Source organism: Asparagus officinalis, chromosome 1 (genome assembly GCF_001876935.1).
Source record: "Asparagus officinalis chromosome 1, Aspof.V1, whole genome shotgun sequence".
NCBI lineage: Eukaryota > Viridiplantae > Streptophyta > Magnoliopsida > Asparagales > Asparagaceae > Asparagus > Asparagus officinalis.
In genome coordinates, this window is record NC_033794.1 from 14,605,526 (window position 1) to 14,621,063 (window position 15,538).

General features: G+C 36.9%; 2 protein-coding genes across 2 annotated transcripts; one reads left to right on the forward strand and one right to left on the reverse strand.

The window, feature by feature from the left end:
* On the reverse strand, window positions 1,375-3,283 carry LOC109851227 (GDSL esterase/lipase At5g33370-like). The gene is made up of 5 exons (XM_020421266.1): window positions 3,016-3,283; window positions 2,549-2,676; window positions 2,236-2,478; window positions 1,915-2,167; window positions 1,375-1,809 (listed from the first exon to the last, which is right to left on the reverse strand). The coding sequence occupies exons 1-5, from the start codon at window positions 3,257-3,259 to the stop codon at window positions 1,577-1,579; spliced, it is 1,101 nt and encodes a 366-aa protein (XP_020276855.1). The 5' UTR covers window positions 3,260-3,283; the 3' UTR covers window positions 1,375-1,576.
* On the forward strand, window positions 6,340-15,066 carry LOC109851218 (chaperonin CPN60-2, mitochondrial-like). Its single transcript, XM_020421256.1, has 18 exons — window positions 6,340-6,506; window positions 6,640-6,664; window positions 6,791-6,922; window positions 8,774-8,933; window positions 10,627-10,802; window positions 10,998-11,093; window positions 11,834-11,938; window positions 12,034-12,120; window positions 12,228-12,317; window positions 12,423-12,503; window positions 12,629-12,697; window positions 13,034-13,111; window positions 13,200-13,295; window positions 13,585-13,684; window positions 13,762-13,865; window positions 13,962-14,067; window positions 14,172-14,250; window positions 14,657-15,066. Exons 1-18 carry the CDS (start codon window positions 6,469-6,471, stop codon window positions 14,724-14,726), a joined length of 1,692 nt encoding a protein of 563 aa, XP_020276845.1. The 5' UTR covers window positions 6,340-6,468; the 3' UTR covers window positions 14,727-15,066.

The following is a 15,538-nucleotide window of genomic DNA, read 5'->3' on the forward strand; positions in this document are numbered from 1 at the left end:
ACAAAATAGCCATTAGAACTAACAAAATAGCCATTAGAACTAACAAAATAGCGATTAGAACTAACAAAATAGCGATTAGAACTAACAAAATAGCCATTAGAACTAACAAAAACCCGTTCAGCAACAACACGTTGATTAGAACTAACAGATCAATGATTACAACTAACATATTGTTGAAATGCATCTGAAATCCAGTTTAACATTCAACATAGACAAAAAGAAGACGATTAGCACTAGCGTTCGTTTACTTCGCAGTTAACCTACATGTCTTGTGGGACTTGCTCTTTGCAAGGTTGGACTCGCTCATTGCAGTGTATATTCTGCAAATCATCAGCTTCTTTAAAAGCTTTCATGTGAACCTCTTTCAGTCCAAGATTGTGGCAATGCTCCACCATAGACATCATGTCCCCCTCGTTCTCAATAGGAAATTTCAAGCTTCCAGCTGTTTCATCTTCGTATGACAGAATTAATGACTCATATGGAATACCTAACCTCTCTGCCACATCAAATTTGAGATCCAGGATGGTGGTTGAGGAGTTAATCTTCAAAAATACCGCTTTGTACCCCGAAGAGACAATGCAAATGATGTCCTTCTCAGCCATTTTGAAGAGAAGGTAAGATTAATGGCGCGAGTAAAGGAGAGAATTTTGGTGAAATACGAGGGGGCTTGTCACATGAAGTTCCCCATTTTGGGGCCTGGACACAATTTTCCCTATTTTTTATTTGGTCCTCTAATGTTTGTATTTGTAATTTTACACCATTGAATGGATTAATTTGTAATTTCCCCCTACTATCCTTCTTACAGTAGCGCACCACGTTCATCATTTTTCTACTTTCTGTTTTGATATGTTTATCATTTTGTGAGTTTTTTCATCTTAATTTTTTTTTGTGTATCGTCATATTTTTATTTTTAATATATACATCCAGCGAGAATATAGTCTGAGAAGACCCTAAGTTTTGACTCACTTTTCTAAGAAAGCCTCCAACTTACTTTCTTTTGTGACGAAGCCCCTGAGATTTCTAACCCTGTTGTAAGAAGCACTGAAATTTCTGTTCTTGACAACAAAGTCCATAAGGTTTATCCTCTCGGACAAATTTTTGAAAACACCCCCTTTTCAAATTTATATAGCAAAATCGACAATTTCTGAAAAAATTTAGCAAAACCGACCCTTTTCAGATGAAAGGGTCGGTTTTGCTGAGGAAGTGTTTTTCGAACTGCACGAGACTAGCAGTCTCGTGCATTTCGTTTATCGAACTGCACGGGACTAGCAGTCCCGTGTATTTCGTTTTCTTTTCGAACTGCACAAGGACCATACAACTACAGAATTAAAGAAAAAAGTTCAAAACAAAGACCAAACGAGAAACCAATTGTGCTCATAATTTCACATTTATTGTGAAAATTTAGCTGCATTACCATCCTTAAAAAACTCATACACAGATAACCTAGTCATAATCAATCGCTTACACACCAGATAACACCACTTACTAATGTACCTCCCCCATACCAACCAAAGCCTACTAGCAAACTTTTCCTAACACATCCAACCATAAAATATACCAAAGTTTGATCTCTCGGTCAAGTTCTTTCACCCATAGCCAACAGTGTTGACAGGTTCACAGGGTTCATGTACTCGCTAGAACCTGTCATGAACTGGCTCACAATTATCCTGTTCGCCTTCTCCGAAGGATGATACGGATCCCAGAACGCATACAAATCCCTATTCGGACATAAGTTCGACGCCACAGTGCAGAGTCCAATTCCGTTATATGGTCCTTGTCCACAACACGCCACCTTCGACGTTACAAAACCTACAAAAAACAAACAAACATATATTTACGTATGTTTGTTATCAAGCACCAAACATTTTCGGCAGATGTTGTAGATATTTTTGTTCAGTCTGGAATTCTTGTTACCATATTGCTGAGGGTTTGATATGAAATCCATATGCATTCTCCTAGCGTTAACCGCTGTGAACACGGTTGTGCCGATCTCCGAGTTGAGCTCATTTATGATCTGGATCATCTGGGGATTGAACAAGTCCGCTGCTCTTTGCAGCTCCGGATCACAATTCCCATCACGGCTCCTTTGAGCGAGCGTAGCGGGTACACAGCCCATTGGACCCGTACCCGTGACCAGAACTTGACGAGCTCCTAACTCGTACAATCTCTGCACAGAAGTTGAACTCAGAGGCAAGAAAATAAGTAGAGCAGGCAGTTCAGTGATGGTGAACATACACCGAGGATTTTCTTGTACTCGGAGATTAAATAGCGAACGTAGTCAGGTAGAGAGAACTCCCGAGAGCGTGGAGAGTACGGAACCAAGTAGTAATTGTTGACGAAATCGTTGCCTCCGAGAGTGATGAGAACAAGGGCCTCATTCACAAGGCGAGTTGTCTGATCCGGTCCAGTTAAGGTGCTTAGCCTCTGCTGGTACTGCTCAAAGTACTTCAGTTGCTTCGTGATCCTGATTATGTTAAACTGCATAAAATGATTCAATTTAGGATTTGAACGGGATAAAAAAATAAATATAGAATTTTGAATGGATTACAAATTGGATGCCAGTGTCGTTGAGAATCCCGATCCCAGCTGATGCGAAATTGGCGCCAACGAGCAATTTTCGCCCCTCAAGTTCCGGGCTCAGGTAGGGCAATGTTGGCTCAGTTCCAAGCTGCTCGCCTGAGGTCAATCAAACTTACAGGTTAACGTTACCAAAAAGCATAGATAGATAATAATTGCAAGCAAAAATATTTAATGAGGTTCGGGATAAGTCCTACGTCCTCGGACAGCAACAACAGATAACATATGATCCTTTTAGAATTCGGAAAACATAGAAAAGGACGAAGAGAGGAGAGAATGCAGTCCTTGAGCATTGATTTCTTAAAATTTCTGTCAAAATTCTCTGTAAACCCTCATCTCCGTTATATTTATAGAACTCTACGAAGAAGAAGAAATCCTAATTAATTCTGCTGGAACTAGTTTTCTAATTTTTGCCAGTGTATTAGAGAGTCACGTAACTGATAATGTCAGGGATGTTAAGCCCATTGGAGAACCGGCCAGTTGGCCGGTGACTCGGGTAGTCAATGCCATATGGCGGCGAGTCAGCTCGAGCTGTGGTGGCAAGATAATTGTTGTTGCCATTGTCAACCAGAGAATCTCCAAACACAAAGAATGCTCTAGCCTCTGAAGAGACTGAAAAGTTTGCTACAACTACTGAGCAAACAGTTAGAGAGATGAAGAGGATCCGAGAGAAACTGCCCATGACTGTGAAATGAGATGATGTGGACACAAAGCTCAAAGGTGCTGCCCTTATATAGCGTGTTTTTTTTTTCTCGCTCATGGATTACCTTTAATATTAGAGATGATAATGGGCACCACATGTTTAAAAAGAGAGATATGAGGGATATTTTTGATAGTATGATCACCAACTTAAATGCAATTTTCTAGTCTATAACTTGTATGTATATATCTCAAAGCAAGCCAATAATAGTTGCTGTTGCTTGCGTACAGCATAATGCAATCAAGATAGCAGTGAGAATGGCATATATCTAATGTTTTTTTCCGGTTAGTTTGGCTGAATACACAAATTCTGCTTTTTCTGAACTTTTAGGACAGCGCTACTTTGATAAATCTCGTCTAATTTGTTCAATCATATGATTGACTATCGCAATTTTCTCCTGATTATCATGGATTTTGTCTGACCGTTTTTAAATGTCTCCATTTCCGAAACTTCAAACATTAGTCTAATTCTGTTATGACCGACATTTACTGTTAATACTATTGTCTGCCAGTAAACATAAGATGTTATACTAAGAATCAATCGTGTCTTACTTTATCTTTAGGTTGACATATCAACCAGTGCCTACTTTGTAGGCGAACAAAAGCTGAATTCACATATACTATATTTGTGAGAGGCTGAGTTAGGCTTTGCGCAAAGTCTGTCCCCGTGAAATGTTTCAATGGAAAGTTAGAAGTTTTAAATGAGGTAGCTGCATCTAACTTCACACAGAAAATGACATCACTGCATCTATATTACTGATACGTGACTGATATGGATCAAAAAGAATTTTATCTCAGAGACTACTAGTTCACTCATCCTTCAATCCCGGCTTCTCTTTATTGCAGGGTGCATTGCAGTAAATCAGCACCTCTTACTAGCTTTGGGGGCTATTGATTCTCTTTTGTATATATTGTCTGAATAACATCAGCTAAGGTAATTTCTGTAGGACTTATATTACGAGTATAAAATTTTCTGCAGGTAAATTCTGTTCTATATGAAACCTGGTATTTAGTCCTTGATAGTTTTATCGGTGTATTATCTAAGATACGCATATAGGATGTGCACATATAATGTATGCATCGATTGTCTCCTATAGCTGTTCAAAGGGATGGAACCAGTCAATTTCATATTCTTAAAATTTCTAACAGCTGTCCTATAACAGGCGAGCCATTGATTATCAAAATGATCCCTGGTATCTTCATGATTCTCATTTTATCTCCATATTGGACTTCTCTTTATTGCGGAAAAAGTGGAATATATAAAGCATCGCCTCCATTAATTGCACTTCTGAACTCACTTTGGAGGCTATTTAATTTTTTTGGTACTATGTCAATAATATCAACTACAGTTTGTTTTACTGCAAGCATACAACAAGTTACAAAATCTTCAACTAAATTCTGATACTCATAACTCTACTCTTTGAGATAATGTACAATTCCTACTTAGTACTCGGTCTTTGTCATCTAAGATATGCGTTCAGGAAGTTAACGAAACCGTGGCATCAATTTTCGATGCATATATTAAGCCCGGCTCTCCTGTCTCATAAAATCTGACAAGTACTTTCACTTATCATAATCCACTATCAAAATTCCAAAATTAGGAAGTTATGATTTTATGGAAGTGGTTATCGATCTATTTATGATGAGAAACTAGGAGTTAAGGTCCATTTTTAAATTAAGAATGTTAAAGGTTTCATCTTCGAGTTTAACTCCAAGCTTGTTTGACAACTACCAGATGACTTCTAGACCGTGAAAATCAAAAAAAAAAAAAAGTTAAATTCCCCAACTTAAATTTTCGGCTATTGAATGCTTTTGCTGCCTAGTCCACGTCACATTCACTCGTTCACGAGTCAAATTAATGTCGGATTTCATCGAATACTTCTGTCTGCTCCTTGATGCATACACGAATACGCACCTTTTACTAACAATAGTCCAGAGCTGATCTCATTTAAAAAAAAAAAAATCGTGCTAGTTTAACTCATCTGACCTTCTCATACCCAAAATAAATAAATAAATAAATAAATAAATAAATAACAAAAAATAAAAACTTCCAACATGGAAAGTTAGAAGTCCATATGACTATTGTTTGGATTGGGTGCTCTCGCCCGGTAGTAAGCCACTATTCATTATAGTAAAATAGGGACAAATTTCGGGGGAGATAAAATCGAACTTTTAATCTGTTAAAATTAAAATTGAATGGTCCAAAATTTTTTTGGACTAAATAAAGGTGGAGAGAGGAAGTGTTATTGTAGTCCAAGGACTGTTTTCGCCTTGGAGTTGAATACTAAAAGACAACTCTTACAACCCCCAAACAAACCCCACCACCCCAAAAAAGAAAAAAAAAAGAAAGCCCTAATTATTATGTCCCTCCTAGGTGGTTTTTTCAAGAGAGTCGCTACAGTCACACCTTAAACCACACCCCTAGCCACACTTCTCTCTCGCTACAGTGCACTGAGGCCCACATGATTTTTTTTTAAATTCTCATGTGGGCCCCAGTGCACTGTAGCGAGAGAGGAGTGTGGTTTAAGGGTGTGCCTCTAGCATTTTCCTTTTTACAATGGGGGAAGTTTGAAATGTACTGAAACTCTGTCAAAAGTCACTGATTTAGCTAGTCATGTTTGGCAAGCATAAGGACATTATGGACATTTACTTCATATCCTAATCCTATACCACAAGTTCCCAAACATATAACATAGGTGTTAAAAAATTTAATAAAAAAATGAGCTAAGCATATTACTAAAAATCTAATGATTATAGTCTGTTGGATTATTGCATCTCTGGATTGAGTTATATTAATCCAGTATATAACCAAATACTCGATCAAAATATCCTCACTCCGCCCGAATACGTCTGATTGTTTTTAAGGGGCGGCCCATTACTGGTCCATAAACTTGCATAGTTACAAAGACTCTACTGTTAAGTAAAAAACCTAGGTCATGTGGTCTAATAAAGCCCAAGGCCTAACCACAGCCCGGTAAAGCCCACAAAACCAGTTCTTGTACTTGTGTCATTTGAAACTAAAACCCTAAACCCTAATGGGAGCTTCTAGAGCATTCCTATTTTGCCATTTCCGGCCCGCTTATTCCCCAACAAGAATCGCTCTCACCCAAAAACCCACAAAAGCCTCGAGCGACAATTTTATATTCCACATTTCAATTTCTCTTCAATTCGAAACCCTAATCGATCACCATCATGCATCGTGCAGCGGCTAGTCTTGCTTCCAAAGCTAGGTAAGTTCAATGGAGTAGAAACCCATAGATTTCTGATTCATTCTAGTTTTCGATCTCGGGTTTTGGAACTTACTATTTTTGTAGTTTTTTGGATGGATAACTCATTTTTCTTTCTTGATTTCTCCTTTTTCAGGGCTGCAAGCAGCAGCAGTCGACAGGTGAGTGCTAGAGCTATAATGGGTTGTGTTTAGTTCTTGTTTTTTTTCCGATTATTATGATATTTTTTACTTGTTTTTGGTTGGACGCGGAAAAGATTGTATCTTTGATTGTTGATTTGTGTATAGATCGGAAGTAGGCTTGGTTGGAGCAGGAATTATGCGTCCAAGGACATAAAGTTTGGCGTCGAGGCTCGAGCGTTGATGCTTAGGGGTGTTGAAGAGCTTGCAGATGCTGTAAAGGTCACCATGGGACCAAAGGTATTGCTCACATTAACCTTTTATTTTGTTACTGTTCATCAATTGAAGTTTCCCGTTATTATTATTATTATTTGTGTGTTTGCGCGTCATGTGTTCATAATTCATAATATATGCAAGCTTGTTCCACTTGTTGGTTATTCTAGTTTGGGTTTCAAATCATACTTGAAAAAAATCAAGATATTTGCTAGTTTAAGCCAGTGCTACCAAATTGAGTTACAATACCCAGAGAAAGGTATATTGAGAAATATTCCTAATTATTCTAGTAGTTGTTAAGCTGAATTTTCCCCTTTAATCGTTCAAAAACTGACGGAGTTAGGTTTTTGGGGTATTTTAACTCTTAAATTAATAAAATTTTGATTTCAAACTGATTTATTTCAGGGTGTATTTACTAAGCAACCGTTCTGGCAAGTTGTGTTAGTTAAATATTAATTAAAGTATATTGGTATAGATTTACCTTGAGTTACGGCCTATGTTACCCCGACACGGCAAAATGAGTGCCGTACCCGTGTCGGGTGCGGTTTGGGTACGGATCCGCACCCAAACGGCAGGGACACGGGGATTCAACGAGTAAGGGGAAAATTTGCGAACCTGAAGGAGGGAAGAACAGCTTCGATGGAGACCAGCTTCGACGGAGACCAGCCCGTAACCCATTCTTCGACAGAGACAGCTTCGACGGAGGACTGAGGCTTGGACGAGCTTCGACGGAGGTCTGAGACTTGGACAAGCTTCGAGGGACGAGGCCAGCTTCGACGGAGAATCAACTTGGAGTCGGATCTGAAGGAGGAGAGAAGAGCCTCGGATCTGAAGGCGGCAGCGGCTTGGAGCAAAGGAGAAAAGGGAGAAAAGTGAAAACCCTAACCCTAAGCCATCGGATCTGAAGGAGGAGAGAAGTCTGGAGTGAGGCGGCGGCTTGGAGCAAATTAGAAAAATGAAAACCTAGCCCTAACCCATTCTTACCTATTTATATTGGGTAGCATTTGTAAATAAAAATTTGGGCTAGGGTTGTAATATTTTGTACACTTGTAATATTTACCTTTCATTTAAACAAAATATTTGTAATTTTTTGAGTAATCCTTTTGAGTAATCCTTGTAATATTTTGGGTATAGTTTTAACTTGTGAATGTATGCTTGTAATTTTTAACTATCGTTTTTGCGAGATAGACTTGTATTTTTATATGCTCAAGATGAAAGTAATGAAAATTAGAATTTGCTATTATCTTCAAATCAGTTACTAACTTACATTTGCTATTAATTATACAAATCAATGTTACATAATAATATAACATAAAATTGATCTATTTTTCTATATGTTCATCTTCTCTTTCTTGTCTTCTTTAACATTATTGTCTTCAATTCTCAAAGAGATCATTGTCATTCCGACGTCTTAATGCACACCTGCAACATGCACTTTCCTTTAGTTTCTTATTTATAATCTCCACTTTATATAACAAAAAAAATGTAATAGGTATTTACTTTAATATTGATCTAAAAAGAATTATTTTATATACATACAGCCGTGTCCCCGTACCCTATTTTTTACAAATTTGCCGTGTCCCGTACCCGTACCCGTACCCGTACCAAGGCAACATAGGTTACGGCTCATGATTCTGTAAATTGTCAAATCATATTGCAGTTAGTTTTTGAGTCTTTACTGCAATTTATAATTACCTTCTAGCTAATGTTGATATATCTTTGGGCAGTTGTTCTAGTTAAGTACCAATAAAAGTATATTGGTATAGATTTGCAAAGAGTTACGACACAAATGGTTCTCTCAATTCTCAAATCATGTTATACGCTTATTCTTGGGTCTTGACAATTTATAGTTTTACATGGGTGTCATTGCATTTGCAGGGCCGTAATGTTGTTTTGGAGCAAAGCTTTGGTGCACCAAAAGTTACAAAGGATGGAGTGACTGTTGCAAAGAGCATAGAATTCAAGAACAGGGTGAAGAATATGGGTGCAAGTTTGGTGAAACAGGTTGCTAATGCAACCAATGATGTTGCCGGTGATGGTATGTTTCATGTTTCACTACTGTACAATAATACATTCTTTATTTAGGTATATTTGTTATATACTGTTTAATATTGATGCTATATAATTTTGGAACATCCAAGTTCCTCATTATTTGTAACACAGTTAAATTTAAGCATGTATCTCGACTGCCCTAATGCTCTTACTAGGACAAGAAGGCTTCACCAGTTGTTTTCATGTATACATGTAATTGAAGTGTGATCTTTGTGTACAGTCTCCAAATTTGACTGAGAATTCAACATTTGAGTCGTCATATGTTATTTGTTTTAGGGTTCTTTTTTTTCAGTCTGTTTGAAGTATGTTGAAGGGTTCTTTTCTCTCCATGCAATATCGCTTTCCTAAACTCTCTTTAAGTTACTCTGTGGCCTTGGGTTAGGGACATAGTTTGTTTCTCCAAGATTCTATCTAATATTTGTGGTTAGTTTTGAATAATTTATTTCTCCGCTTAACTTTTTTTTTGGTGTCTATGATTTTTTTATTAGTTAAGTCATCTAAAAGCTTACTAAGCTGGATTCATCTCTATCTCCATTGTCCATCTCCTTAATATAATTCTTCCTAAATCCTTAACCTTGTAGCCTACCATTCCTTCTAGATGCATGTTCCTTTGTTTTTAACTTTGATGATTACAAGAGCTTGTAAAAATGTTTATGCATCATAAAGAAGGTTAAGGTTCTTACCTTCCCCCAGGGAAAGGCATATATATTTCGTCATCAGTTATTTTCTATTATTAACTATTTAAACTGTTTGTGGAAATTATTTGCTTCTATTTTCCCCCATTTCCCAAAAGAAAAGTTTAAATAATCCAAAGAAAAAGTATAAACTATTTCACATATGATTGAACTGTTTTTATATTATCATTTATCCAAGTATGTATGCTTATTGCCTCAAATGTCTGTAGTTTGATGAGTGTTTAAAAATCTTAGTTTATTGTGACTTTGTGAGTAGCTGCAAATATTCATTAAAACATTCTGATAAATTTAAAGATCGTAACGGAGCACACATCTTTGTAGGAAACTTTTCATCTATTGCATGTGGAATAGCACGGTATTTTGTCATCTTTTAATAGCTCTTATCACTTCTTAAATATTATAAAATTGTAAAAGTATATAAATTTACAGCATTTGACTTATTACCAGCTAGCATCTGCTAAGTAAAAAAAAAGAAAGAAACAAGCTGTCTTTATTTACTGTACCATTGATGTTGCTGTGGTAGTGCTAAGTGGTGTAGACTTGTCTGTACAAAACTCGTGGTGTTCATGGCTTGGGACCTACATGCATATGCATTAACCAACTAATTATTAGCATGCACCAAGTCATTAGGATAGTGCTTAATCATTTAGTGGTGATTATAGTGGGTGTTATTATGCACTTCAAATTGTTTGGTTTTTATTACTACATAAACATTGATAAAGGTACGACAACGGAAACAATAAATGTGATATTGAGGCATGATTTTCTTGTATAATTTTTATTTTAGTCCTAACTAATTTAAAGGTTTGACAAAAATACTAATTCAATGCGAAATTTACCAGTTCTGTGCTTGTCTGTTAAATGTTTGAGTAGTAGACATGCATGACATGAAGTGCTGAGTTATTTGTTTCAGGGATTGCCAGTTGCATAATTGTCATGCTCTCACTTCTAGTTGGCTGATTATTCTTCATGCTTATTGTGTAGGTACTACGTGTGCTACAGTCCTTACCAAAGCAATATTTACTGAAGGGTGCAAGTCCGTGGCAGCTGGCATGAATGCAATGGATTTAAGGCGTGGTATCACAATGGCAGTAGATTCTGTTGTAACAAACTTGAAGAGTAGGGCAAGAATGATCAGCACTTCAGAAGAGATTGCACAGGTAGTAAAACAACTTAAGTGTCTTGAAGGAGTGAATTGATGTTTTATGTTCTTTCCAGCTCTCATATTCCGTTATTTCTTCCTCAACTTTATCTGATTTATTTATTTGCGCACCTATGAACTCAGAAATTAGAAATGTTTATTCATACCGTACATTTTGCGTAAGATTAAATGTATGTTTTCATTTTATTTATAGGTTGGCACCATATCCGCTAATGGAGAAAGAGAAATTGGAGAACTCATTGCTAAGGCTATGGAGAAAGTTGGCAAGGAGGGAGTCATTACCATTCAAGTAAGTGAAAATCTATGTGTGTTATACAGTTCTAAATGCGTTAGATGTTGATATGAATGCAGAATTCATGTAGTGTATTGTGCATGTAAGTCATGTTTTAGTTCACTTGACTGTAGTGGGTCACACGAATCGGCACTGTTGAAGATAATAATTCTTTTTCTGTTCCATCCTAATTTACTTATATTAAATGACTTTGTGGTATGCTCCCTGGTGAGTCATGTTTTCATGTTTTTCTTGCTATCCATGGTTCTTAAAAATGGTTTTGTTATTGCTCATGAGCTTGTTGTACTTGTTTTCTTATGTGGACATTATCCTTGTCTCCTTTGTACGAGTTCATACAATCTTAATTCTTAAGTTTCTTTGACTTATATTCTTCATTTTCCCCTAAGAAAGTATCTTCTTTAAGGGGTTGGTTTAGATCAGAGATATATGCCCTATGTATGTTGTAGGCTTGTAGCTGTAGATCTTTTCATGCTTATGTTTGTTATGTATATATTTTTTGTTTTGACCATTTCCATTAAACTCCATAAATTGCTTGCTCCACAAGTATGACAGACTTGTATTTAGTTTGGTTTTGACCTTTTGAATTTTCATTTGTTTCTCCTGCATGTTTTTGAAAATTGAGGAATTTGGACGTGTTGTCACTTTTGTCTTCTTCCTTGTTTGTTTATGAAAGGCTGAATCCTCATTACTGACATGTGTAGTATACTACATATCTAACATAACCTTTCTGTCGATAGGATGGGAAAACACTTTACAATGAATTGGAAGTCATTCAAGGTATGAAACTTGACAGAGGATATATATCACCTCACTTCATCACCAACCAGAAGAACCAGAAATGTGTAAGAAACTACCTTTGACAAATCAAACACACATCTTAGTGCTTCATGGATAATATAATTTAGCTAATCTTCTTTCCCTTTGCGATTTTTAACAGGAACTGGACGATCCTTTCATTTTGATATATGAGAAAAAAATTTCTAGCGTTGCTTCAGTGTTGAAGGTGCTGGAGTTAGCGCTAAAGGTACATGAGCTTTTTTCGTCATTCAGCTTACTATGATTGTGGAATAATCATGTGCTAATAATTGGATTGATCTTTTATTAATATTTGTCTCTCTAATGTGTGTCCAGAGACAAAAGCCATTGCTTATTGTTGCTGAAGACGTTGACAGTGATGCACTTGCAACTCTTATCCTTAACAAGCTTCGTATTGGAATTAAGGTTCTGTTCTTTTAAAATGAAATATAAAATTTCCTTAATTCAATTAACATAGTTTACGATTTAGGAGCAGTTTTATGGTATTCTAATCAGATTCCAACACTGTAGGTTTGTGCTGTTAAAGCACCTGGATTCGGGGAAAATAGGAAGCATGCTTTGCATGATCTTGCTGTTCTGACCGGGGGAGATGTGAGTTGAATTTTCAAATGTTGATATTTTGTCATGATTTAGATTATCATTCACAATATGAGTTTCATTCTATGTCTGATTAAGATTATCATGCACACCCATTACTTATTTCTTGTACATTGTAGCTCATTACTGAGGAGCTTGGCATGAATCTGGAGAAAGTTGAATTTGACATGCTTGGTACCTGTAAGAAGGTGAGATATTCTTATGCAATGTTAAATTTTTTTTTGTTGATCTCAAATGTGTTATGCAAATCTTTAAGGTAAATCTATAGTCTGTAGACCATATGTCAAATTTTCTTTGTGTGCCTGTGTAGCTAGGAACCAAGGAATACCTTTTACTCTGTTGTGTATATTAGCCTTGTAGGCTTTAAGATTAAGTTACGGTGGCAGTTTTTGAGGAGTTTTTTGTAATTTGAACAGTGTAGACAATGATAGTTCATAATGCAGTTGACAATCTCTGTCAGGATATGTAGATGTATTTCGCTAATCTGTTTCGATGTTCTTTAACGAATTTTAAATGAACTGCAGGTGACAATATCAAAAGATGGTACTGTTATTCTTGATGGGGCGGGCGACAAGAAAGCCATTGAAGAGAGATGTGATCAAGTTTGTCTTGTTTACCCCACTTCATGAATTCTTTATTCCCGTGTATAATTGGTAGTATAATGTTCATGGATCTATCCTTCTGTGACAGATAAGGTCTGCAATCGATGCAAGCACTTCTGACTATGACAAAGAGAAGCTACAAGAGAGGTTGGCAAAGCTTTCTGGTGGAGTAGCCGTCCTAAAGGTACTTGGTGAGATCTAATTAACTGATACAGCTTGATACATTGACATGGGAAACAACCAGTCATGTAGTATTCATTAATTTCATCACAACTTGTATTTGAACATTTTAGGAGATGAATTGACAGCTCACTTGAGCAGAAATTAGAGAAGTCCTTTCTTCCTCAGTTGGAAATCGGGCTATATCACCTTTAGTCTACTCTCGTAAAACAAGCTCTGGCAATTCCAGAAAGGTGATGTGTTATTGTCATAGTTGTTTTAGTAATAATTGTTTATGCTGTCGAATTTTGCAGATTGGAGGAGCCAGTGAAGCAGAAGTCGGTGAGAAAAAGGATAGAGTAAATGATGCTCTAAATGCAACCAAAGCTGCTGTTGAAGAAGGAATTGTGCCAGGTATCTTAGTGTGCCGCTATGCTTTACGTACTCTCTTCTTTATTAGGAAAACCTGAGTGTATAATTTTCTTTCGTAGGTGGTGGTGTTGCCCTTCTGTATGCATCCAAGGAGCTAGATAAGTTGCACACTGCCAACTTCGATCAGAAGATTGGAGTTCAAATTATCCAGGATGCTCTGAAGGTTCAGACCAATTTTGCATGATAGTTTTGGTTTTATCTATCTTGGTTCTTATTTGCTCTATTTTAAATATGATATACTTGTTCTGCTCTCTTGCAGACTCCAGTGCACACAATTGCATCAAATGCAGGAGTCGAGGGAGCTGTCATCGTAGGCAAGCTTTTAGAACAGGATAATCCCGATCTTGGTTATGATGCAGCTAAAGGTGTGTTATAATAATGCCTCTGTTTGAGAAATACATGGCCAAATGTTCTTGGAATTATTGCCATCGTATTCTCACTCTTTTATTTTTCTGGTCAATGTTTGCAGGTGAATATGTTGACATGGTAAAGGCAGGCATCATTGACCCTTTGAAAGTAATTAGAACTGCATTGGTGGATGCTGCTAGGTAATCCCTAATTCTTAAATCTTAAAAATTTCTCTGTATTTTGGCGGAACAATATAACCCACCTGGTTAAATAAATATTCCAGTGAGCATGATAAGCTCTTCAAATAATTCTTACGTACTTCTGAACCAAATTAGCTAAGTAACTTTGCCTTTGCACTGCTGCTTTCCTTTCTGGACCTACATTTTAGGCACCGAGCATTACTCCAGTTTATGTTGAGAGGGAATTAACTCTCATGTGTCCTATTCCCTTGTGCTATGAATCACGTTATAAAATGTTGTTGCTTGTCTTAATTCTATTATAGCTTAATACAGTTACAGGCTAACGTCTGTCTGGTTGATGCCTAGTTAGTACCTTTTAGTTTGATGTTCTCGATGTTTCTTACCTTTCTTATTTATTTTCTTGCAGTGTTTCCTCCTTGATGACAACCACTGAGGCTGTCGTTGTGGACCTTGCTAACAACGAAGAAGACGCTTAGTTTCAATTTTCCCATACAAACTCAAGCATATAATTTAGGACTAGGAAGATGATTTTTTTTTTGGTTTACAGTCTTTTCATGTCTAATCACTGGCAGCATGCAAGTTTCTTTTTGCGTTGAAAGCAAAGTCTTTCTTACACGAAGGATGGTTTTTGAGGAATATTTTCGCTATATGCTGCCTTGTAAGAGAGGCCTGCCATGATTATTTCCATGATGGGCTGTGGTACAAAATTCTATAAAATCAAACAGTAGACGATGTGCAGGTATTGTTGTGTGATGATGCTCTTGAAGCTGCGATCGTGTTTTCATCTGCATGTGAGTTTTTTGGCTTTATTATCAATCGTCCTCCTTATTTGTAGGTACGATTTGCCCAAGTCTGCGGCAGATTATTGGTATACTGAGTATCGTTTGCGAACACGTGTTTAAAAGTATCACTTGCTCATGTTTCTTTGTTGACGGAATCATTTGTTCAAGTCTTATTTGTTGCTAATTGTGTTAGTTGTTTTATGAAGGGTAATCTTTTTGTTAAATGAGCTTCTATGTATTCATGAGAAAAAAGTGGGGCGATACGGTCACGCTGCGGGTCGAAGCCGGAACTGAATTGCTCCCTACTGTTCGTTCAAGTGTATGTAAGAGAGGGGTTTGAACCTGATGAAGCGGAAGGATAATCGAAATGATGCAACTCGTTCTCGTGCAAGCAAGACGCCACAAACCCTAGAGAATAGGAATATAAAAATTTCAAAACTCAATGTATGTAAGAGAGGGTTTGAATATACCTATGATTAATTTCTACTCATAGTAATAAGCACTAT

Coding starts and splice junctions, on each gene's coding strand:
- LOC109851218 (XM_020421256.1), top strand. CDS start 6,469: ATGCATCGTGCAGCGGCTAGTCTTGCTTCCAAAGCTAG. Junction 14,068..14,171: donor TGGTTATGATGCAGCTAAAG/GTGTGTTATAAT, acceptor CAATGTTTGCAG/GTGAATATGTTGACATGGTA. Junction 14,251..14,656: donor GCATTGGTGGATGCTGCTAG/GTAATCCCTAAT, acceptor ATTTTCTTGCAG/TGTTTCCTCCTTGATGACAA.
- LOC109851227 (XM_020421266.1), bottom strand. CDS start 3,259: ATGGGCAGTTTCTCTCGGATCCTCTTCATCTCTCTAACTGTTTGCTCA. Junction 2,479..2,548: donor ACGACACTGGCATCCAATTT/GTAATCCATTCA, acceptor CATTTTATGCAG/TTTAACATAATCAGGATCAC. Junction 2,168..2,235: donor AGTACAAGAAAATCCTCGGT/GTATGTTCACCA, acceptor ACTTCTGTGCAG/AGATTGTACGAGTTAGGAGC.